We start from the raw sequence: 25898 nt of genomic DNA, 5'->3' as shown, positions 1-25898 counted from the left end.
GCCCAGAGTTCAAGCTCCACAGTCAACCAAAAAACAAAAAGGGAAAAGCCAGTTTGGTCAGCACTGATAGCCCCGAAACACCTGAAAATCTGTTTTGGGTGATGGTCTGCACTACTCATCTGTACTTCTGTAGTGAACAGTAAGTACATATATTGGGCTTATGTCCCTCATTCACCATTGTTAAGATTGGTGGATTGGCTAGATCCAGGCCTGCTGGCATATACTACTGACAGTGTGTATTTTCCCCCACTGTGGGACCATGTGGGTCCCACTCATCCAGCTGAAGAAGGAATTATATAATGTATAACAAGAGACAGTGTACCTTTGCCTCTAAATCAAGCAAAAGCTGCTTTTGTTTGGCCTGTGAAATAATTAAAGCTAGAGTACCCAGCCCCTCCACTCTGCATTTGTGTTCTTTGATCTCAGCCATTCCCTCCTACAGTCATTTTACAATCACCCAGAGCTCCAGAAAGAACAAGATCCACAATAAGCACCTTATGACAAAAGGCAGACTGCCTTTCAGACCTATTTTGCTGCCTATTTTGGCAGCAAAATAGCAATTACCAATAGAAAATTTGAACTTTGTTTCTAACTTCTGCATTATTAGCCATAGAGATGTGACACATATAGTATTTCTTCTAGGTGAAGAATCTTACAGTCCACAATGTTTTCATGTAGGATTAAAATTGATGATCACTTTGTCCCTAATCTAGAGTAAGTTTTGTGCCACACTGTCAGAAGAGTACACCACAGAGTCTCCTTAAACTCGTGGATCCTCCATTGCTGACGTAGCCGGGGCTGATAGGAATAGACAACTATGGCTGGGCCTGGCTTGTGAAGGACGCAGGGAGAGGGCTGTCAACCCAAAGTGGGGGTGATAAGCTTACAGTACCTATTCTGCTTTATTATTCACAACTGAAGAAGTGGTGCTGTGGCTCAAGTGGCAGAGCATTCACCTTGAGCTGAAGAGCTGAGGGACAGGGCCCAGGCCCAGAGTTCAAGAACCATGACCGACAAAAAAAACCAAAAAAACAAAAACACTAGTCACAGTTGATGTGTTAATTCTTTAACCCATTTTCAGGCCAGCATTTTGCTCGTTAATTGCAGATGAACTCCTCAAGATATTTGGGTAGCTTCAGATTGTTATCCTCTGTTCTCAGCCTCTGAGTAGCTAGGGTAATAGATGTGAGACTGAGGCATGCCCATCCATCCCAGATTATGCTGAAAACACAAACAAGGAGATCACTGAATAAGCCAGCAGAGACTAAAGCATGACTCCAAATGTGCATCTAGCAAGCAGGATTCTGAGTTCAAACCTCAGTACTTGAGAGAGGTGGTGGTAGAGACAGAAGAGCTGGAGATTTAGGTCAAGTGACTGAGCACTTGTATAGACTGCACAAGGCCATGGTTTCAGTGGTCATGAAAAACAATGTAGAAAAACTGGGATTTCAGCTACATAGTGCAACTTAATTTTCTCTTTTTCATTTGTTCACAGTGACATTTTGGTCCATTATGATAAAAACCTGAATATTGGGTAAGTTGTCTTCTTTTGTCATCTGCAGGGTAAACCATTTTGGAGTATGACAACAATTGACAGAATACATGATGACCTATCAAAAAGTGCACCTGGTGATTTTCAGTTTTGAAACTACTTAGAAAAATGATAGAGCAGGTCAGAAGAGACTTGGACATGGTCTGCTGTGAATTCAAGGACTGGAAGCCACAATCCTTGGAGTATCCAAGTGCATGTATGCAACTCATAAAGAGCCAAGGGATGTGAGTCCCTTTCAGAAACAGGCAGTCCTACTATTCTGTAGATCTCAGGAGAATGGAGATCATTGACTCTGGATCAGTGTTTCATTCTCCAGAACTCAGTAATCCTGAAGGCCCACCATCACACAGGATGAGAGTCCTGCTTCTAGCCTGCTGTTCCTCATCTGTATCTGACAGGCCAGGAAAGGCAGCCATGATTACTTCAGTAAGGAGGGGATAGAGCAGATAGGAAGCAGAAAATTAGATGGTAAGTCAGGTTTGAGTTCTTGTGAAGTTGAACTGAATTTAAAATTAGTTAAACAGCAAAAGGGCATTAAACATTTTGTCAGGTTTACTAGGAAACAAATATTCTTTTTTTTTTTTTTTTAAATGTGACATCTTTAGGCTTGAGCTCAGGGCATGAGCAATGTCCCTGAGCTTTTCTTTATTACGTCTGGCATTCTACAACTTGACCCACAGCTCTGCTTCTAGCTTTTTTGTTAGTTAATTGGAGAAACACGGACTTTTCTGTCCAGGCTGGTAGAAACTGTGCCCCTTAGATCTCAACCTCCTGAGAGACTAAGATTACAAGTTTGAGCCAGACTCCTGGCCTAGTAAAGAGCAATTATTAAATTTTGCACGAAACCTTTGTTTAGCAGCTATAAACATATACTTTTCCTTAGAAGCCTCATTCCTAGGAAAAGACAGAAATACCCCCTCTCATATAACTAAATGTGCAAAACTTTTACTTTCTACTAACTTAGTACTTTTAGGTAAATTGTACGTAACTTTGATGAAAGTTACCTGGTATTTGACTCTGTATATTTTAACCCTTTAGCACAGAGAAAAATGAACCAACAGAGCTTACACTGGAAGATAAGCCAACAGAACTTACATTGGAAGATGAGCCAACAGAACTTACAGGAAGATATCACTGAAAGGTGAGATTCACCAACAGAGCTTACACTGGAAGGGAAGCCAACAGAGCTTACACAAAGCTATCAGTGAAAGGTGAGATGTGCCAACAGAGCTTATACTGGAAGATAAGCCAACTGAGTATATACTTGCATTGGGGGGAGCCAAAACTAACTCCATTTTTATTATATGAGGAGTTTCCCCACCCCTGAGAATCAAAACACTGGTTTCTCACAAGCCCTCAGGGTCAGAAAATATGCTGTTTGTTGAGACCCCAGGAAATGAGGAAAGCCCTGCTGGTTGTTGAGATAAGGCTGTGAGATCTGCAGTCCTGTTTGGTTTTCAATAGCCCAGACAGGATCTCAATAGTCCAGATGGGATCTGAGCCCAGTTTAGTTATCATTAGCCCAGATAAGATCTGCAGCCCTGTTTGGTTAACAATTGTAGAATAGCCCAGCCATCTTTGCCCCTCCAGGAAGGAGCAGCCTCATCCCTGCCCCCAGGAGTAAGAATATCCCCTGCTTTAGGTGGGAACCCCCAAATTCGTGCCAATTCAAACCAGAATGATAGGTTAGTCCAAACAGATACTATGAGACAGACTGTAACCTCATTGGCCACTAACATAAATATGCAATCTTTATGTGTGTGTTACAATTCTGTTGGCCACCTGTGTGGACAGGCTTGATCACATGGATTTTACCTTTAAAAACCCTAGCTTGTAGGCTGTTTGGGGTCACAGTTTCATCTCCCGAGTCTGTGCTGTGTCCCTGGCTGGTCAGCTATTCACTTCCCCAATAAAGTCATCTTTTTACATGAGGCTGTCTCTGAGTGGTGGACTCTTCCCCATAACACTTGAAGATATCACTGAAAGGTGAGATGCGCCAACAGAACTTACACTGGAAGATAAACCAACAGAGCTTACACTGGAAGATAAGCCAACAGAGTATATACTGGAATGTCACTGGAAGGTGAGATGCATTCCTATATGTATATATACATGTACATAAAGATACACAAATATTCAGCCAGATTTTCTGGCAACTATCAAAAGTTTGAGCATTACAGCTATATCTGTAACATTCCTTCCTTTTCCAAGTTAGTGAGTGAATGAATGAATGAGAAACTTTGTGCTATTTCAGTAAGCAGTGAAGAAAACTTTTAGAAAACTATCAGATAGCTATTTGAATGGGGAGTATATGTTTTGTATGACTGCAGTAATAGATTATTACAAGAAAAATTGCTCATATACTCACAATTTATCTTACAACACTAGGGGATGGAAGTCTCATGTCAAAATTTCTGTGTCATTGGCTCTTTATCTTGAAAAAAATCTATATTTTTATATCTATCTATTTATCTATCTACCTATCTATCATCTTTCTTTTACCATTTTCCTATTTGTTGACAATTCCATGGCATATAGACTTATTCTCTAGCTCTCCGCCTTTCTAAATTATTTAATCATTTTGTTCTAGTCATAGGGCTTGAGCTCAGCGATTGGACACTAACCTTGAATTTGCTTTTCTCAAGGGTAGTGCTCTACGCTTTGAGCCATAGGTTTACTTCTGGCCTTTTCTAAGTTGGTTTTGGAGTTCAGAAAACCTGGTATATCCTTCCCATGCTAGCCATCAAGCCACAATCTTCAGATCTCATCCTACTGAGTTGGTAGGATTCCAGGCATAAGCCACCAAATGCCCAGCTCTGCCTTATTTTGAATGTAAACCTCTTTTTGGACCTTGGATGATTACGTTTTTTTTTTTTTTTTAGTAGTTCTGGGGCTTGAACTCTGGGCCTGGGCACTGTTCCTGAGCTACTTTTATCAAGTCTAGCACTCTACCACTTGAGCCACAGTGCTACTTCCAGCCTTTTCTGTTAATATGGTACTGAGGAATCAAACCCAGGGTCTCATACATGCTAGGCAGGCATTCTACCACTAAAGCCACATTCCTTGCTCTGTCTTTTTTTTCTTTTCTTTTTCTTTTTTCTTTTTGCCAGTCCTGGTGTTTGAACTTAGGGCCTGGCCAATGTCCCTGAGCTTCTTTTACTCAAGGCTATCACTCTACCACTTGAGCCACAGCACTTCTGGCTTTTCCTTTTTATGTGGTATTGAGGAATCAAACCCATCAAATCCAAACTTCATGCATTCTAGGCAAGCACTCTATCACTAAGCCACATTCCCAGCCCTCTAATTTTGTATTCATTCTTTTATTTGTATACAGTTAAGACAACATGTTAACAGATAGCATTTCTTCAAATGCCAACATGACGATGAGTTGACTTGATCTGAGTGGTAAACCATTTTGGACTAGGATGACAGCCTATCAATATCTGTATGTGATCATTTTCTACTTTGAAACTAAAAAGAAAATGATAGAGCATGTCAAGAGAAATTCGTTCATGATCTTTGCTGAATTCATATACTAGCAACTATTATCCTTAGATGTAAAAGTGTGTACATGCATCACACAATGATTTAAAGCAGGTGAGCATCCCTTTCAGAAAAAGGACCTAAGAACCCAGGAACAATCCTTCATTCTCCAGGTTTATGCTACACTGAAAGGCCAAACACGAAATTGCATGGGAGTCTGCTTCTAACATGCTGTTCCTAGTCCCTATCTGATAGGCAGAAAAAATAGCCATGATTAGTGAAAGTAAGGAGGGAATAATGGCAATAGGAAGCAGAAAATTAGATGGCATATAAAGTTTGAGTTCTTATGAAGTGACTTGAATTTAAAATTTAACAACAATAGGGCATTAAATATTGGGTTAGGTTTAATAGGAAAGAAACAATCTTAAACCTTGCAAAAGACCTTTCTTTTGCAGATGTCACCATTTAATTTCCACAAGAAACCTCATTTCTAGGGAAAAACAGAAATACTTCCTTTTCATATAACTATGTATAAGTTTCAAGTTCTACTAACTTCTTAGTTTTACGTAAATTTTAGCCAATTTGAATTCACAGGGGCTTGACTGAGTATAATTTAATCTTTTAGCATGGAGAGAAATGAACTAGCAGATCCTACATTGGAGGGTATCAACAATGAAAAGTCTGATACATGTATATATATGTGTGTATGTATATACACACACATGCATATTAAGACACATAGGTATTAAGCTAGATTTTTCTGGGAGCTACATCAAAAAGATGGGCAATGCAGCTTAAGTCTGTACCACTCTTCCCATTTCCAAGTTAGGTGAATGAATGAGAACCCAGTTAGAAGAAAAATTTCTTGCTATTTCAGTGAGCAGTGAGGAAAACTCTTAGAAAGCTGTCATATAGCCTGTGTATGAGACCCTACTGGAATGGGTAGTGTACCTTTTCTATGACTGTAGTAACAAATTCTCAGGAGCCAAGTAGCTCATACGCTAACAATTTATCTCACAAACCTAGGGGATGGAAGTTTCATGTCAAAATGTCTGTGGGGTTGGCTCTTTTTCAGAACTGTGAAGAATCTTTCCATATTTCTTTCCCCTGTTTTGCTATTTGTTGATAATTCTATGAGGTGAAGACTGTATTTTTAATGCTAGTTTATGAGTCTGATTTCGAGGTTTCTAGTATCATTTGTCTTGGAAAAGGGCTTGATCCCTGGCACTATGACATGTTTGTAACTGCTTTGACATGTAATGACTACGTTTCATAATAAAATCATGTTCCAAATTATAAAGATTAATATGCTAATTACATTGTCATTATGTCTACCTCTACCATTATGCAAGGCTGGTTCCCATCCCAAGTCTGTAATACACTGAAGACAAGTAGGCACAAGGACTGGAGAATCAGCAACTGAACATAGGGTAAAAGGGATTTTTACATATAAAAGACAGTACGGTTAGAGGAGAAACACAAAAAGCTAACACTCTACTTTGTTTTAGTAGCAAACCAGGAACAGAAAAGTTTGTTTTCATATTTTCTCAGATCAAGTATGTCCATTCCCAATCCATAACCCTCATTCCTTTATACATATATATATATATATATATGTATATGTATATATGTAATCTTTTTTTCTGTCATTATCATGGTCTATAAAGTTTGTAAATTCTTTTTTTTTTTTGGTCGGGCGTGGGGCTTGAACTCAGCCTGGGCGTTGTCACTCAGCTCTTCAGCTCAAGGTGAGCTGAAGCGCTCGACCACTTGAGCTACAGCGCCACTTCTGGTTTTCTGGTGGTTTATTGGAGATAGGAATTTCAAGGTCTCTCCTGCCCCGGCTGGCTTTGAACCGCGATCCTCAGATCTCAGCTTCCGGAGTAGCTAGGATTACAGGCGTGAGCCACCAGCGCCCGGCAAAGTTTGTAAATTCTATGAGCTGTGCCAATACAACTCTTTCTTCCACAGCGGGTGATATGTGCGTTTCTTTCCTTTTGCTTAGTAGTATAACCTGTTGCTCTTTCCCTCTCATTCCCTCCCTCCCATCGCTGCCGTTGAGTTGCTTAGTTCGTTTTCATCCATGTCCAGCGCAGCTGATGGGCTGCTCTCTTGTATGTTTTCCCCTGTTTCCCTCTGATTCTATGCCCTCCTCCTAGCTTCCGTCAGATGTGCCCATCTATGTGTGCACAGGCCATCTTTGTCCTGTAGACAAGGGGCTCTCGCAGGAGAGAGCTCCCCACATCCCACGCCCCATGGCGGTGGTGGTCTCTCCGAACCCGGGCTCCCCCTTGCCGGCTGCCTAGGATGCCGTGTTCCTGGGTGGTGGCAGGCATGGCTCAGCAAGCCGAGAAGCATGGAGGAGGAGACCACAGGTGGCCTTGGGAGCTAGCCAGCATTTTAGGCCCTGGAGCCCGCTGATCCGGGGCCTGGCGTGACCTGCCTGCCCTTCAGAGGGAGACCTCCCCCTGCCACGAGGACAGATGAAGGCCCTAACGGTCCTGGAAGGCGAGCGGAGCCCCGGATGAGGGCGGTACAATGGGTGGCGGCCAGGCAGTTGGGCCGGTGCCAGTGGAGAAACGGAAGTGAGGACACAGGCGCTCACCGGAAGTCCCAGAGGTCTACTGGCCCTCGTGGGCCTGTGCACATAATATGGAGACGCTGCGCTCCACTCCCCCAACCTTTCTGTTTGTTTATCACATGGGGGTGATAGGGATTGTCCCTTAGTGCTGGCAGCGGGGTAAATGTGCGTGGACTGGAATAGAGATGTAAGGGGATCGGCGTGATTCCTGGGGTGCCCGGCAGGGTAAAGGTCAGGCCGGTGGCAGGAGAAGCAGGAGCCTGGGGAGGGAGGAGGGAGGGGCACCGGTGGCATGGCTCAGAGCACTGTCAGGCCCAGAGCCCACCTGTGCCCTGTCCCCTGCCAGGAAGGGGCGCGGGGCGCCGTCCCCAGGTTCAAGTCCAAGCGCACTGGCTGAACTTCACAGGGTCTCCAGAAACATCTTTCCTTGGGGCCGGAGGGGGTGGGGGTCTTTTGCGGGAGTCCCACAGCGGTGGTGAGAGGTGAGCAGGGCTACCCCCAGGTCAAGTCCACAGAACAGTCTTGGTCATCTCTGCTGGCTTGTGGTCGCTTCTGCCCCCTTCCTTCCCTTTTCATTTTCCTCACATATGTTTCACACGGGTGGTGGAGATTATTCAATCCCTTCAAGCTTCCTTCCTGTTAATGGGGGTACATGCTGCTTTACAAAGCATTGTTTTTTTTTCCCTCTTATTGTGAAAATACTGTACAGAGGGGTTACAGTTACATGGACAAGATAATGAGTACATTTCCTATCAAGCATTGTAGCCTCCTCCTTTGTTTCCCCTTCCCATCCCTTGCCATCCTCCTCCTCTCCCTTCCCCAACCAACCCTCCTCCCCTACCCCCACCAAAGTTGTAAAGTTCGTTTTCGACATAACGACTTATACATTCCATTGTTAAAATGGGTCCACCTGTATTCCATTTAAACCATTTGTTTTTTCCCTTCCCCTCCACAAATTATACCGACATCAAATATAGTGAAAGCAGGGGTAATACCGTGGGGGAGAGACATACAAAGCAACAAAGAAATAATCTTATAAATGTGTTAGAAACAATCCCATGAAAGAAAAAAAAACATTTGAATACATATCTTAGAGTTCATTTTCCTAGCATCAACTTATCTGACCTTTTCTGCTTGACTCAGACATATACTAGTTATTGCAAATAAAGGAAACTATGGTACCTATGTTTCTTTGGGCTTGGCTTACTTCACTTCATATAATTTTTTCCAAGTCTTTCCATTTCCTAACAAATGGGGCAATGTCATTCTTTCTGATGGAGGCATAGAATTCCATTGTGTATATATACCACATTTTCTTTATCCATTCATCTACTGAGGAGCATCTGGGTTGGTTCCATATCTTAGCTATGGTAAATAAGGTTGCAATAAACATAGTCGTGCTGGTAGCTTTAGTGTGGTCTTGTTTGTGAACCTTTGGGCAAATGCCCAAAAGTGGGATTGCTGGGTCGTAGGGGAGCTCTATGTGGAGTCTTTTGAGGAACCTCCATACTGCTTTCCAAAGTGGTTGAACAGTTTACACTCCCACCAACAATGCAGTAAGGTTCCCTTGTGTCCACATCCCCTCCATCATCTGTTGTTATTAGAGTTCTTGATTGTAGCCATTCTAACTGGGGTGAGGTGGTATCTCAATGTTGTTTGGATTAAAGCCTTAAACCAGCCTCTTTGCTCCATACCTACAGGTAAGGGCACAAGTAAGATATTATATCCAAGTTTCCCTTCCTTTTTATACCTCCTCCCACTGCCCAGCACACAGCACCATGTAAAAACTGCTTAGGAGATGTATAAAAATAATTTTTCTAAAAGAGCATGGATGTGACATCCTCTTTCAGACTGACGGCCCTTAAACTTCATTAACAAGCCACCTAGCCTCTTTGCTGCTCTTAGAATGATGCTAGCCATGTAATGTAACCCCTCTGTACAACATTTTACAATAAAAACTGTAGAAAAGAAACGATAATGCTCGCCATAAGAATAAGTTAGAGTTCCCACATGAAATCCTTGCTCACTAACCTGTGACACCAGCTGGTTACTTGAGGTGCTGCAAACAGTACAGCCATGGTGAGGGGAGGTAGGGAGGGAAAGGCAAGGCAGAACAAGCAGAAACTGAAAATGTCTATGCAAATAAATGGACATGTTGTATATGCAAAGCAGATCCCTCTTTCAGGACTAATCTGGTACTTAAAATTCAAAGGGAAAGATTAATTCAAGCTCCAATCCATTTTTTCTTGCTAGTATTCATATTTTTATGGCCAATTCAAATATTCAGGGAGTGGACATGTGAAGAACTCTCATTTTAATTTAGTAGGTTCAAGTGACTTCTTGAGCACTTACATGATTTTAAAATGTCATTGGTGTGCATTTTTATACATGTGTTTAAAGAGACTGATGAATGAAAAGAGAAAGAAAGAGTGAAATATCAATATCTATTTTATTCTTTGGCCAAGGACTAACCTTTGAATTGATGGCCATGGAATGTGGGTGATTGCTGTGGATGCTTGCATACTTTCAATACATGACTGCGCGATTATGAATAGATTCAGTCATTGTGGTTTAATTTTGTCATGGTCTCACAACTTTTATGCAATACTAGCTACTATACCTCTATAAAAATGCTATTGATTATCCTAGCTTGCATGATATTTCAAAAAGAAGATTCACAAATTCATTTCAGTTCACTTTCATAAATTCAGCTTTATGAAACTCTGCCTGAGGTTACAACATTCATCTGTATTGATTTTGAATGACTTAAACTTTTGAAGATTGCCAAAAAAGTCTTTCACTTTCCACGATAGAGATCATTATTAACCTTATCTTGAGCCACCGAGTAAGTACCTGTTTCTATTTAGCCAGTCAAAGAACCCGGCCTTCTTTGGAGTAAAAATGATATGAAACAATGTAATTTGGTTACTGTTGTCATGCTGTGCAGGGCTTGGTTTGTGTGTGTGTGTGTTTCATCTTGTCTGTGACTGTTCTGTCTCAAAGAGCTGTGACCAGAGACATCCCCACTTTCAGAAAGAGCAGGATTGGGATAATTTTCTTTCTTTTTTTTTTTTTGTTTTTTGTTTTTTAATTTAATTTTATTTTATTTGAGAGCATACTGTACAGAGGGGTTACAATTACATGGGCAGGATAATGCATACATTTCTTACCAAGCATTGCAGCCTCCTCCTTTGTTTACCCTTCACCTCCCTTCCCAGCCTCCCCCCTCCCCCCCACCCAACCATACCCCCCTCCTCCCCCCCACACCGACATTGTAAAGCTGGTTTTGACATGACATTTTGTACTTCTCATTGTTACAACAGGTCCACCTGAATCCTTAAATGACTTGTTTGTCCCCATCTCCTCCCCATGTTATACTGACATCAAATATAGTGAAAGCGGGGGTTACACTGTGGGGGAGGGACATACAAAGCAACAAAGAAATAATCTTATAAATGCGTTAGAAACACATGCATGAAAGAAACAAAAACATTAAAATACATATTTGAGGGCTCGTTTTCCTAACATCACATTCTCTGACTTGTTCCGCTTGACTCATACCTATACTAGATATTGCAAATAAGGGAAACCATGGGACCTATGTTTCTTTGGGCCTGGCTTACTTGACTTAAATATAATTTTTTCCAAGCCTTTCCATTTCCTAACAAATGGGGAAATGTCATTCTTTCTGATGGAGGCATAGAATTCCATTGTGTATATATACCACATTTTCTTGATCCATTCATCTACTGAGGGGCATCTGGGTTGGTTCCATATCTTAGCTATAGTAAATAATGCTGCAATAAACATAGTTGTGCTGGTAGCTTTAGTGTGGTCTTTTTTGTAAACATTAGGGTAAATGCCCAAAAGTGGGATTGCTGGGTCATAGGGGAGTTCTATGTGAAGTCTTTTGAGGAACCTCCATACTGCTTTGGGATAATTTTCTTTACTCTTTGAATCATTGAAAATATTTTTATCATTGAAAATAGTTAAATTATATCAGTGATCTTTTAAAGCTTCATTGATGCTTTGCAACAGTTATTTTTGTTCCTGTATCCTTCCACCTTTTTAAAATGTCAAAAATGTAAATAATTTGACATGAATAGAGAAAATCATTTACATATAACACGATCAATGTCTTATTTTCCATGGACAGATCCCAAATGTTGAGTGGCTAAATACAATTAATTGCTTGAAAACAACCCCTTCCTGAATGTTTGTTTGCTAGGGTCCGTGGGCTGCGCTTGAGGTTGATAAGCTACCCTGTATCAAATGCATTTGTCCTTTCCACTTTTTTTTTTTTTTCTTTTCTTTTTTTTTTTTTAATTTTATTTTATTGTAAAGCTACTATACAGAGGGTTACAGTTACATGAGTGAGGTAATGAGTACACTTCCTCTTGAACATTGTTACCCCCTCCATTGTTTTCCCCCTACCATCCCCTTCCTTTCCACTTTTAAACCAACTTTTTAGAGGTATATCCTGTTGTTCTTCACTTTGTAGGGATGAGGATACAGAGTATTAAGTTAAGCAACCTAACCAAGCTTGCCTGAGAAGTCATAGAAATGGTAGACTTGAGACTTAGCCAGGAGATCAAATCTGTCTTAAGGCTTTCTTCCTATATTATGCACATAACAATATAACCCATTCCTTTTATAAAAATGTGGTACAATCACAAGTGTTGCTTTGTACCTGTGTGCACAGGACACTGTGTAAAATGGATGAAAAATATGTTTAAAGCTTCTACTGTAATAGTGCTTGACATTTTAAAGTTACCTTTATATCACCTTTAAGATCTAAGTAGTATAAAATTATCGAGATAGATCCTTCTGCATACAATATGAATTTAAGTGTCTTTGTTTCACTTGTCTCTGATAATGTTGAGATTCTCAAGGTCTGTTAGTGTATTCTTTTATACTCAGGAAGGTAAGTTTTCAAATTTGCTCACAATTCCGCCAGGTGGCACCCTTCTGCTGAACGCAACATGGGGGAAAAAAAAAGCTGCCAACAATTCATAGCTGTCATCATTGTTCGTAAAACAACACACAGATGCACATACACACATAAACATCACATACACAGTAAAATCTCATGCACACAGTGAAATCCATTTTCTGAAATATGACTAAAATGTAATTTTAAAAGCAACTGTTTCTCTCCAAAGATAATTATACTTTTTTTTTTTTCATTAAGTAGGTAGCAGCTTTCTGATGAAATAATTCATATTCTGAACTCTGGAGGAATATGTCATATGTGAAATATCAACTGTAAAATAGCCATCGTAGGTAATATTAATCTGAAATATTTTAATATGGAAATTGCTATGCATTATTTTATGTCAGCCTTAATCTGGTATTTGCTTAAAATATTTGAAATCTATGTTTAAGAAAACTTGGAGACAAACTCGTCCATCTATGTTTTCTTGCTAAATTATGAATGTCATAATTTTGTCAGTAAAAGACATTTTTAACACAACTTGGAAAATGGATTTATAACTCAAGCTAAGAAACTTACTTAAAGCCAGGTTTGGTGGTTCATACCTATAATACCAGAACTGGAGAGGCTGGGGTCAAAGATCAAAAGTTCCTAGACCCTCTTGGGCTACATAATGAGATCCTCCTTAAAAATCAGCAAATGAAAAAAACCAAACAACAACAAAAAGCTTTAATCAGTGTTTTAAATATAAGTATGTAATTATCAGGGGGGAAATCTATATAATTTGACTCAATTTAGGTTAATTGAAGATAATAAGGAGAAGTATTAATGATTGTGGAGAGATAGTATTTTCTATTTTTTACAGCTTTTTTATTTTGTACATTTAAATATTTTGCAATATTGAACAAACACAATACATAATATGAATATTTCAAATGTGAGGCATTTACACTGAGTTACAAACATAACAGAAAATATCCCCTGCTGAAAGTCATCTCATATGTCCACGTATATAACTATCTGTTTATTTCAGGGACTGAGCAAATTGCACATTTAAAAAAGATTAAATTACATTAAAACAAGTTAAAGAAAATTGTATTATTAAATATTAATGTTGCATTATGTTATGGAGCATATTTATTTTGAAAACAAAACACTTAAACTAAATTCCTCCCAGCCTGAGAAAAAACACTATTTCAAAATTTTAGTTTCTTGAATCATTTATGAATACAAAATGTTATAACCTTTAGTACATAAATGCCTGTTTGTTTACATATATACAGGGTATTGTGTCTATCTTAGGCCTTTTCTCTTGACTCAGTTTTAAAGAACACCCACTCATTCCCTCACTTAGCAACTCTTTGGAATTGCAACTCTTAGGGACTCTGGAATGCATGTTCATGTCACAGCTTTATATGCAGCTATTTTTTTTTAATCTACAATTTGTAGCATTTCTTAGTAGATGGGATTTCCTTCTAGAAATTGATCACTTCTGTTCCTTCACAGAGCTGTCAAGGTACCAAGTTCCAGTCTAAGCCTAAGAAATGTTTAGATAGAAAATGAATACATGAAGAATTTTTAAGACCCATGGAATTCCTTTTTGTAGAAATAACTGAGGGGTTCTAGTCATTTAATCGCACTTCAAACCTTCACTGCTTGACGTTTGAGTTCAATTAGTCTGTTTTGATCAGACAGAGCATGCAGAAGTGGAATGATTGTTTATGTTGCAAAATTATTGTGAAGGTTTGTCAGTGAGATATGTTTATATCGATGAGGCACTGAACATGGTGTGCCTATTACTTGATTATTAATATGTTTTGTTTAGCTATGTGAGACATACACACTAGAATATGATGTTAACTTGGGTACACGGTGCTACTACTAAATGTTAGGAATCTCATCTTTGAAGTTCATTTCTCCATTGCTTTGATTATATCAAAACTTAAGGTTGCCTTAAATTTTAATATCAAGCTCTTGTTTGTTGATCTGGAGATTAGATGGAGTTATACTGGTTCCAGAACAAACATTGATTAGGAGTTGGTTACAGAAATGCCAGGCTTCCAGTTTTCGTTTTCTTATAAAATTGACAAAGTTTGGAACTGAAAGGTGGAGAATTGAATATGCATTTATTTTCCTGAATTTATTTCCTTTCCACATCTCATGGTTAAATTCCATCTCATGCTTGTAATACATTCTATATTCAGAATATTGCTTGATTCCTTCTCACATCTATAGTCCTTGAGCTGTAACCACAAATCTAAAAAAAAATGGAATCACAGATGGTGCACATATTTGAAAATAGGTAAATACAATCTAGTGTTATCTGATCGGGCTCAGAAATGTCAGCTTCACATTCATTGCTTATTGGTCACACAAGGCAATTTTAGTTAAGAAAAATCCATGGCAAAAGCCTCATGATAAGTGGCGCTGTGGCTCAAGTGGTAGAGCGCTTGCCTTGAGCTGAAGAGCACAGGGACAGCGCACAAGCCCATAGTTCAAGCCCCATGGGTTTGTACAACATAACAAGCCCATAATTTTTTTTTTTTTTTTTTTTTTGTCCCAGTCGTGGGGCCTGAACTCTGGGCCTGGGCGCTGTCCCTCAGCTCTTCAGCTCAAGGCTAGTGCTCTAACCACTTGAGCCACAGCGCCACTTCCGGCTTTTTTTCTTTTTGCTTATGTGGTGCTGAGGAATCAAACCCAGGGCCTCAGGCATGCAAGGCAAGCGCTCTACCACTGAACCACCTTCCCAGCCCAAGCCCATAATTGTTATATAAACCTCACAATGAGTCACTCTGTAGCAAGGGAAAAGTATTTCAGAGAGGTCACAAAGGTCCAAGAGGATATACAGAGGATTAAAAATTAAACAATATCATAACAGTACTGTACCATCTGCTGAGCTCCATTTAAAGGCAATTTTAATACTTTTTTATTGTAAAAATACTGTACAGTTACATGAGTAAGGTAATGAGTACCTTTCCTATTGAGCATTGTTGCTTCCTCCTATATTGGGGTTAATTTTGCTTAACTCCATCTTATCTGGTCATATGTACATAGCTTTTTACCTTTTCTACTTGTCCCAGACATATACTAGTTATTGCAAATAAGAGAACCATGGGACCTATGTTTCTTTGAGCCTGGCTGACTTCACTTAATATAATTTTTTATAACTTTTTTCATTTCTTGATTTATTCATCTTCTGTGGGGCATCTGAGTTGGTTCCATATCTTAGCTATGGAGAATAATGCTGCAATAAACATTGTTGTGTTGGTAGCCTTAGTATGGCCTTTTTTAGGATCGTTTGGGTAAATAAGCAAAAGTGGGGAAGAGTTCTATGTGTACTCTTTTCAGGAACCTCCATACTGCTTTCCAAAGTGGTTGAACAAGTTTACACTCCCACCAACGATGCAGTAAGGTTCCCTTCTGTCCACATCCCCTCCAGCATCTGTTGTTATTAGAGTTCTTGATTATAGACATTCTAACTGGGGTGAAGTGGAATTTCAATGTTGTTTTGATTTGTATTTCTTTTTCTTTTTTTTTTGGGTCCGGTCGTGGGGCCTGAACTCTGGACCTGGGCGCTATCCTCAGCTCTTCAGCTCAAGGCTAGCGCTCTACCACTTGAGCCACAGCGCCACTTCCGTCTTTTTTCTTTTTGCTTATGTGGTGCTGAGGAATCGAACCCAGGGCCTTGAGCATGCAAGGCAAGCGCTCTACCACTGAGCCACCTTCCCAGCCCTGATTTGTATTTCTTTTATGGCTAGAGAGGTTGAGCATTTCTTCATGTGTCTATTGGCCATTCTTATTTTCTCTTCAGAGAAGTTTCTATGTAAGTCTTTAGCTCACTTATTTATTGGGCAATTGTTTCTTTGAGGATTTGTTGTTGGAGTATTTAATTTTTTGAGTTCCAAGTATATTTTAGATATGAGACCCTTGTCCATTGTATGGCTAGTGAAGATCTTCTCCCAATCCGTGTGCTTTTTATTGATCTTGCTAGCTATGTCCTTTGCCATGCAGAAGCTCTGCAGCTTCATGCAATTCAATTTGTCCAACAGTTCTTTGTTTTGTTGTGTTTCTGGGTCTCTATTAAGAAAATGTTGGCTTGTGCCAAGGAGACCTAGGGTTTCTCCTGTTCCTTCTTGTAATGTTTTCAGGGTGTCTCTTTTAACTCTGAGGTCTTTGGTCCATTTGGAGTTGATAGCTGTAGTTTTTCTACAGGTCATTAACCAATTTTGCCAGCACCATTTACTGAAGAGGCTGTCTTTCTTCCATTCTATTTTTTTTAGCTCCCTTATTGAAGATTAGGTGGCTATAGGTCTGTGGGTTCCTTTCTGAGTTTTCAATTCTATTCCATTAGTTCTGAGGTCTCTTCTTATGCCAGTACCAAACTGTTTTGATTACTATGGCTTTGTAGTAGAGTTGGAAACTTGGTATTGATATTCCTCTAGCACTGTTCTTTCTGTAAAGGATCGTTTTTGTTATTTTGGGTCTTTCATTGTTCCATATGAATTTTTGGATTGCCTCTTCTATTTCCTTGAAGAATGAGGTTGGAATATTGATCGGTATCACATTGAATTTATAGATAGCCTTGGGAAGTATAGCCATTTTCATGATATTTATCTTTCCAATCCATGAACATGGGAGGTTGTTCCACTTTCTAAGTTCTGCTTTGATTTCCTTTTTCAGGTTTTTAAAGTTTCATCATAGAGGTCCTTCACTTTGGTTAATTCCTAGGTATTTTATTTTTTTGGGGGGGGGGCTATTACAAATGGAATTGCTTTCTGATTTCAACTGCACTCTTCTCATTGTTGGCATACAGAAAAGCCATTGATTTTTTTTTATTGTAAAGATACTATACAGAGGGTTACAGTTACATGAGTGAGGTAATGAGTACACTTCCTATTGAACATTGTTACCCCCTCCATTGTTTTCCCCCTACCATCCCTTCCCTCCCTACCTTCCCCGAGGTTCTTTTTTTTTTTTTTTTGATTAAGTGATTACATAATTTCCCGAATTTCACGGTATTGTAGAATAATGATGCTCATTTAAAGTCACAAGTTCATTCTAACTTTCCTGGAGCAAATTGTCTATCACAGTCTATAACATATAATGGTGTTCACATGTTATACACCATACATGTGATCAGCAGCATGGGGATATTTAGTAGTGGTTCGACCAGATGAGTGGGAGTTCTTTGTTTCTTAAGTCCTGTTAGTTTTGTCGTATCACCTAACATTTTGGATTTAGCGTCCACTTATCAGGGAGACCATGTACTGTTTGTCTCTTTGCTCTTGGCTTACCTCGCTCAACATGACAACATGATTCCTTCTAGCTCCATCCATTTCCCTGCAAATGCCATTATTTTGTCATTTCTAATGGCTGCATAATATTCCATTGTGTATAGATACCACAATTTTTGGATCTATTCATCTGTGGTGGGGCATCTGGGTTGTTTCCATATCCTAGCTATTGTGAACAGTGCTGCAATAAACATGGAGGTGCACGTGTCCTTGTATATTGATTCCTGTTGTTTAGGATAGATGCCTAGAAGTGGTATGACTGGGTCGTAAGGGAGGTCAATCTTTAGCTTTCTAAGGACCCTCCAGACTGCTTTCCAAAGTGGTTGTATAAGTGAAAGCCATTGATTTTTGAGGGTTAATTTTATACCCTGCTACTTTGCCAAAATTTTGAATCAGCTTGAGTAATTTGGGAATGGAGTCCATGGGATTCTTTAAATACAAGATCATGTCATCTGCAAAGAGGGAGAGTTTTACTTCATCTTTCCCTATTTGGATCCCTTTTATGTTTGCATCTTTTCTTATGGCTGTAGCTAGGCATTCTAATGCTATATTGAAGAGAAGTGGAGAGAGTGGACATCCTTGTCTCATTCCTGAGTTTAGAGGAAATGGCTTTAGTTTTCACTATTAAGTATAATACTGGCTGTAGGTTTGTAATATTGAACCAGCTTTGGATTCCTGAAATGAATAAATTTAATTTTCTGTACTTACGAAGACAACTTTTGTTTCAACCCATTTGACTTATGCAGATAAAACAATTTTAAGAATCTGACTTGCACAATTAAGGATAGAAGTATTACTCCTCATGTGCATTAAGGTAGAGAAATAGGTTAAGAATTATAAATATGAAGTTGGCATGGTTGTACCTATCTACTGAAGGCTGAGGCATGATAATTTTGAGTTTAAGACCTGCCTAGGCAATAAAGAAACCCCACATTAACAACAACAACAACAAAACCCAAGAAAATCCCATATCTGCAGATAAAACAGGTTCAGATCTTAGAAAGCATGGGAGGCAACAAAGCTTGATAGGAAATGTACTTATTACCTTGCTTATGTAACTAACCCCTTTGTATAGTATTTTTCCAATAAAAAGCATATTAAAAGAAAAAGAAAAAAAAGAAATAGGCTAAACGCTGAATCTAGAAGATAAACCAAGCTAAACCCAATAGCACTACTTGAAAAATATAAGTGGGTGAAATGTATTCTTTTTATATTTACTTCATGTTGTGTCACTTATTACTGATTGATTTCTTTTGAATTTTTTTCTTTTGAATTTTTTTTTACCTGTCTCTTGAAAGCTGGATTGTTGAATCTAGTAGTAAATCAGAGCAACTTATGGACACATGGCTAGAAGTCTCTCATCTCTCTAGTAGACTAAGTTCAGATGGTCTAGGAATCCTGAAAGGATACTTCACCTGAGAAGAAAACAAAACCATCTGTTTCATATGTTGATTCTTGCTGTAATGAAATCACAAGAATCAACATTAAGAAAACAGGAGGCGAATGCCAGTGTTTCTCTCCTGGGCTACTTCTCAAGGAGAGGTCCTCCTGCTTGCTTAGAGAATGATAAAAACACTCCAACAATGAAAATAGGAAGCAATGCTCCTATTTTCTTATCCCATAACAATTTTCATCTAATACTATGGGAGACAAAAAGTGAGGAAAACATCCTTCTTCCCTCTTTGGTCTGAATTAGAAATAGTCAGGTGCAACCAAGTGCCCCTCACCTCTTAGGCTGCCAGTAGTGTTCTACTCCAGCCTATCAAAAAGTAGGAAAGGTGAGGGTTCTAAGAAGGAAAATATGATTCACAAATTAAAAAAAATAAAAAGAAACAAGAAACTTAAGGCCTTATATTTGATGAGTGAAATAATGTCAACACAGCAGAAATATTATTGTGGCTTTTTTCTTATATTTTCCATTGTCTATCAAACATTTGAATATCCCTATCAAAAAAGGTGTGTTTATCAATTGTGGAGATGTTATAAAGATATTTGGTTAATATTGTAGAAAATAACATACATTTAATAAAGTATGTCAGTAATTATGTCCCTCCCTACAAGAAAAAAATAAAATGCTGATAAATATAAAAACACACATTTGGTTAAAAAAAGTAACACTAAAATGCACATATTTACACAGATATATAGGAAGACATGCTACTTAGCAACTCCTTATATTAAAATAGTGGTGTAATTTAAATGTATACTCTTTTGCCACATGAGCCAATAATATGTGGCTGTTGAAAACATTCTTCTTTACCATTAGCATTTTTAGAAGTAATGTGCTAAAATAAAAGGATAGTTCTTGTGCTTTATAATTCCTTATGACCTTTTAATGTTTGTTAAAACAACCTATTTAATGAATGCTCTTCCACTTACATTATTCAGTAAGGCATGTTCAGAGTCCCAGGACATATTATTGTGTGTTGTGTGTGTGTGTTCACATGCACGAACATGCACACACATGCACATGCACATGTGTGTGTGTGTGTCTTAGGTCTTGAACTTAGAGCCTCCCACTCTAGCTTGTTTTTTTGTTTTTTTTTTTTGCTAAACACTTGCACCCTTGATTGAACTACCCCTATACCTCCCCAAGGTACATATTTTTATTATCTTTAAGTAGTTGTACTGAGGAGTTGCTATTCAACATAACATTTTATGAATACAATGCATTTTGGTCATTGTCACCTCTTTCTACATTCCCACAATTCTTAATGTTTGATACTTTGATATGTAGTATGTGAGAAGAATATATTGAATGAAAGTTGAAGCCTACACGGATCTAACGTATATTGTAGTATATGTAGAAGTCATGAAGATATGAATTTATTAATTCATTAATAATTATAATTAATAATTATATAATCAATAAATATAATATAATTATAATTTATCATTATAATTAATACATTATATTGTAGGTATTCTAAAGTTTTGAAAAAAATCCAAATAGAATAAGATAAATTTCCAAATAAACCTAGTAAAATAAAAAGTATGAGAGGCCTTGAAGATATCAACTGAGTCAACATATGAGAGTCCTTAGGAAAGAAGGAAGTGACAAGTGACAAGCAATGTTTTTATCCTGAATAACAAGTCCTTTCCAAATCCTTTTTCCTAATGAGAGCCAACATCCCTTTCAGCCACCTATAATCTGTCATTAAAAAACAGATCAGGTTTTATATGAAAATGGAGAAATCCAAAGAAAATATGCACAGATTTTGTCATATTTATCCCAAGTAAAATGAAAGCTGTCTGGACACTACAGAGAGTATCATCATTTCTTAAACTAGGTTTACACAAAAGAGTTTCTAGATGACTTAATCTCTTATTAATGTGAATGAATATTCAATGATCCTCAGGCATGCCAGTATGACTTCTAATATGGAGAAGATGATAGTAAGAGAACCCTGGAAAAGTAGAAATCAAATAAAAGCATCAGAAGAATATTATTAATATTCATTTACAAATTCAATGGTTAATGACAGATGCTATAAAAAGAATTCATAATCAGTACAAATGTTTTTAAGGAAAGTTAAAGCCACTACAGAAGAAAAATATGTGAGTATATATCAAACTATAAAATAAAAACAAATACAAATTTATAAACACCAAAATAATTACAAAAAGATAGGCTAAAGAATATTGAAATAATTTTTAAAATACTACAAAACATTTTCTGTATTTTAGAAGCATGTGTTTCTAAACCAGGCATCAAGTATATTGGATACATGGAAAATGGATTGTCTAGAGAATAGCCTTCCAGAAGAAGAAAATAAAGAGAGGAAGTTAAGTTTTTTTTTTCTGAAAAGAAATAAGAAATTTCACAATACAGAGAACTGAATATTAGGAGGGCTCTTTTCAGTGGAGATATTTGTAGAAATTAGAAAACACTGGAGACATTTCTAGAAAATACTGAAGGAACATTATTTCCAACCTTGAACTCTATGTCTCACTGATATAGTATGGTATTAAATATTTCAATCTTCAATATTTCAAAATAATCATTTTCTAGAAACTTCTACAGAAAAAAAATTCTGCAGAAAAAAATTACTATGGAAATCACAAAGAAGAGAAGTTGGATCTAGCAACCAGTGTATTAATCATAGGTACTTACTACCAGGCCCTCAAAATGACCAATCTATGTAAAATCAAGAGTATTGTAAGTTCTCACAGGAGTATGCCTATTGCGAAATTTCTAATTTGTTTGCAGATTTTGAGGATAATGTATTTGCCTATAGAATGGAAATGGAAACAAAATAGGACCAGGAAATTACCATTAATGAAACCTAAACCGTGTGGAGTATAACAAAAGAATTAGTGACTCATCTGTAGAAGATATTTATATACGCGCACCAGATCGCCTGTATTCCGAGAGCTCGCGCTGCGTCCTGCTCGGACACCTGCCCTGGCCATCAGCCTCTGCCTTGATGGCAGCGCTTGCTGGTGTCTTCGTGTGGGATGAGGAGAGGATCCAGGAGGAGGAGTTACAGAGATCCATTAATGAAATGAAACGGTTGGAGGAAATGTCAAGCATATTTCAGAGCTCTGGAGTCGAGCATCACCCTCCAGAATCAAAATCCCAAACAGAAGGGAATGAAGATTTAAAGGACAAAGAGGAACCATGGGAAATGGCGATGGATAAAAAACATTTTAAACTGTGGCGGCGCCCAATTATTGGCACCCACCTTTACCAGTACCGAGTTTTTGGAACCTACACAGATGTGACACCTTGGCAGTTCTTCAATGTTCAGCTGGACACAAAGTATAGAAAAAAGTGGGAATCTCTGGAGATCAAGCTGGAGGTAATTGACGTGGTTAGTGGTTCTGAGGTTCTTCACTGGGTAACCCATTTCCCTTATCCGATGTACTCTCGGGATTATGTTTAGGTTCGACGATACAGTGTGGATCAAGAGAACAATGTGATGGTGTTGGTGTCTCTTGCTGTACAACACTCCATTGTGCCACAGTCTCCAGAATTTGTGAGGGTCAGATCCTATGAATCCCAAATGGTTATCCGTCCCCACAAGTCATATGATGAGAATAGCTTTGACTACTTGTTGACATACAGTGACAATCCCCAGACTGTGTTTCCTCGCTATTGTGTTAGTTGGATGGTTTCCAGCGGCATGCCAGATTTCCTGGAAAAGCTTCACATAGCCACTCTGAAAGCCAAGAACATGGAGATCAAAGTGAAGGACTACATCTCGGCTAAGCCTCTAGAAATGAACAGTGAGGCCAAGGCCACTTCCCAGTCCTCTGAGCAGAAGACTGGGGGTAGGCATAGCCCTGCTCAGATTGAATATGCCTGAAAGACTTTGGGATAAGGATAGACAGACACTTCTAACCCTGTCTCAGTCCCTTATCACTGCTACAGAACAGGGACAAGCCACATGTATTAGAAGGCATCTGCTGTAACCACCAATGCAGGATAATTCATTAACTGGAGTCTTGATCTTATTCAGAGCCCTTATTGCTCTCTAGCAAACAGAGAAGGCAGCATTGTGGAGGCGTTGTCAAATTCTCAGGCTAACCATTTTGAGATTCAGTGTTTCTCCGAGCTAGTCTGGAACAAACCTTTCACCTCAGGCCAGAAGGGGATGATTTCCATCTGCTTCTTCCAAGTAGTTTCCTTGCTGACATTCCATATCTTACCATTAGTTGTGCAGTGCTTGGATTTCCTTCCATTCTGCAAGTCACCTGGAAGGTGTGGTTGGCTGGTCATTTCTTATGGGGGGGTCACTGGAAGTACTCTTGGTAACAGGTCTAGTGTGAATGGGTATGAATGATACTTGGTCATGTTAAGTGCCTTTTATCCTTAGGGACATGAAGTTTATACCAAGAAATTTCTCCTTTTGCAGAATACTATCCCACTCAAAGCTATATTCTTTGGATCATTGCTTCTTTGCCAGCCTTAGCCATTTGCCAGGAACACTAGAAATGAGCCCTTTTAGATAACAGCTTTCTGTATCACTAGTTCCTTTGTCAGGGTCAGTGAAATGCACACAAAAAAAATCACATTTAATTTTTTAATATTTCTATTAAAAAGGCCTTGGGGGAATTAAGCACTTTCTCGCCAAAGCTATTCTGATTAGAAAATACATTGTTTTGGTTCAGGCATTTCCCCAGCTACTGAATTGGCTTGTCCTCAGAAGGCTAAATGCAAGAGAAATGTAGGCTGCACCCCTCCTCAGAGCTTTCAGAACTGTAGGCAAGCTGTGTGGATGAACAGATGCAGTCATGCCTCAAACTCAGTGCAGTGGGAATGTGGTTTCTTCCTTTAAAAAGATTTTCCTTCCCTCTTCAGAACTGAAACAAAAGCAGGCCACACTGTTGGGATGGTACCAGATGGTACTGCTTGGCCTCACTGGTTTTCCTTATAGTCATGCACAGTCTTTTGGGAGAATAGGGGATCAAATTTTAAATCCTCCTCCTTTTTTTCTGGAGTTTCTTCTTTTTTTTTCCTGCTTGCTATCCTGTTGTGGTGTTGAAAGGAATCTAAACCTGACTAATTAAACACCTCCTTGACCTTCTAGTTGTTTATTCACTTATGTGCCAAGGAAACAACGAAAGCCCCAGTGTTTCATCTCTTCTCGGAGTTGTTTTGCAGAGCAGAGTTGCATTGAGCAGTCTGGCATCTTTTTATCACTATTTCTCTCCCTTGGGACCTGACAGAAACCAGAGAAAATTCTCTGGGCCATGTGTGAACTTAGCGCCTGTGGTTGTGAACAGTTGTATGTGTGAGAGTCTACACTGGTGCTAAGTGGTTGAGGCTGCCTCATCTTCTGACTTACAGTAATTGGATTCTGTACAGTTACATCATTGTAATGATTTTGCTCTTAACTGTGATCTTTTTATCAAATGTGTGAATAAATACATAAAGATTGGTTAAAAAAGAAAATATTTATATAGTCATTAGCAATGAAAATACTGAGATTGAGTTAGTGACTTATCTGTAGTTAATATTTATGAAGTCATTACCAGTGAAAGCACTGAAATTGGCTTTTTAAAAATTTGACATAAAGAGTAAATGTTTGACATATTGGGTAGATTTACCATCATGTAAGGTGTTTGGTGGGAATGAATTGATGAGATGTGCATCCTCATCCATGTTAGTAGGAAGTTAACATATAATAGGTGAAATTTTAAGCCCAAAATGTTACTATTTACTGACCAACCCTGTTACCATGGATAATAGATCCTGGCATAAGAAAGGGTGCTCAGAGCAACCATGTTGGAAACTACCACAAGCAGTGTGTGTGTGTGTGTGTGTGTGTGTGTGTGTGTGTTTCACATAAAGGAAAATCTAGAAGGAAAGTCTACATAGCCAACAAATAAATACATAGAGAGAACTTAGTAATTTAAAATGAATATGCTTTTAATTATTCATTGGATGTAACTATATGCCCATGATCTCCTCCTTAAATGCTGTTACCTGTTTATTTGCTTCATTTATTTAGAAAGCAATCTTGAATTCCCAAGGGTAATTTAACTGCCTCTTTTAAATTTATGTCTGCTCTTCAATAACCATACCCTGGTACAAGCCTGAGTGAATACTTAAAATTGTCTGATTTATAGTAATGCCTTTAAAAGAACTGCAAAACTTCAATGAAATGGTTAGGAAAATAAAATAAAATAGAGAACAGTGCATGTTTCTCTCATATATAGAAGCTAGGTCTAAAATACACAGGAACATGATAAATTATACAGGACTCTAGGCAGTCACACACAGTAAGACTGAAGGAGGGTATTCATAGGATGGAACACAAAGATGCAATGCTTATGTGTCTCTGAACACAGAAAATAATATCTAAATGAACTGCAGAAAAGGGAAACAAGAGATTTTTTTCTTTTGGTGCTGTTTTTGTTTTCTTTTCTTTTTGTCTTCTTTATCTTTCTTTGGGAGAGGAATTAGGGAACAGAAATGGAGGGGAAAAGGGTGAACAAATACAGTAGTGGTACTCACTAAACACTATGTTGAAAATGAACTAAGCAAGTTGTGGATGGGGACAAGAGGGAAAACTGCAAGAAAGGGAGGGAAGGGTTGACATTGTCCAA

At 38.5% G+C, this 25898-nt stretch overlaps 2 protein-coding genes across 2 annotated transcripts; both read left to right on the top strand.

Annotated features, from left to right (window-relative positions):
• Positions 1-22270: 22270 nt before the first annotated feature.
• On the top strand, positions 22271-22729 carry LOC122112685 (stAR-related lipid transfer protein 7, mitochondrial-like). Its single transcript, XM_042685570.1, has one exon. It carries the CDS (start codon positions 22271-22273, stop codon positions 22727-22729), a length of 459 nt encoding a protein of 152 aa, XP_042541504.1.
• A 36-nt stretch (positions 22730-22765) lies between these two features.
• On the top strand, positions 22766-23152 carry LOC122112686 (stAR-related lipid transfer protein 7, mitochondrial-like). Its single transcript, XM_042685572.1, has one exon. It carries the CDS (start codon positions 22766-22768, stop codon positions 23150-23152), a length of 387 nt encoding a protein of 128 aa, XP_042541506.1.
• Positions 23153-25898: the final 2746 nt, after the last annotated feature.

This window comes from Dipodomys spectabilis, unplaced genomic scaffold (assembly GCF_019054845.1).
Source record: "Dipodomys spectabilis isolate Male_0828 unplaced genomic scaffold, ASM1905484v1 ptg000095l, whole genome shotgun sequence".
In the NCBI taxonomy this organism is placed as follows: Eukaryota; Metazoa; Chordata; class Mammalia; order Rodentia; family Heteromyidae; genus Dipodomys; species Dipodomys spectabilis.
Note: the sequence above shows the minus strand (reverse complement) of the source record. Positions and strands in the feature narration are given on the sequence as shown.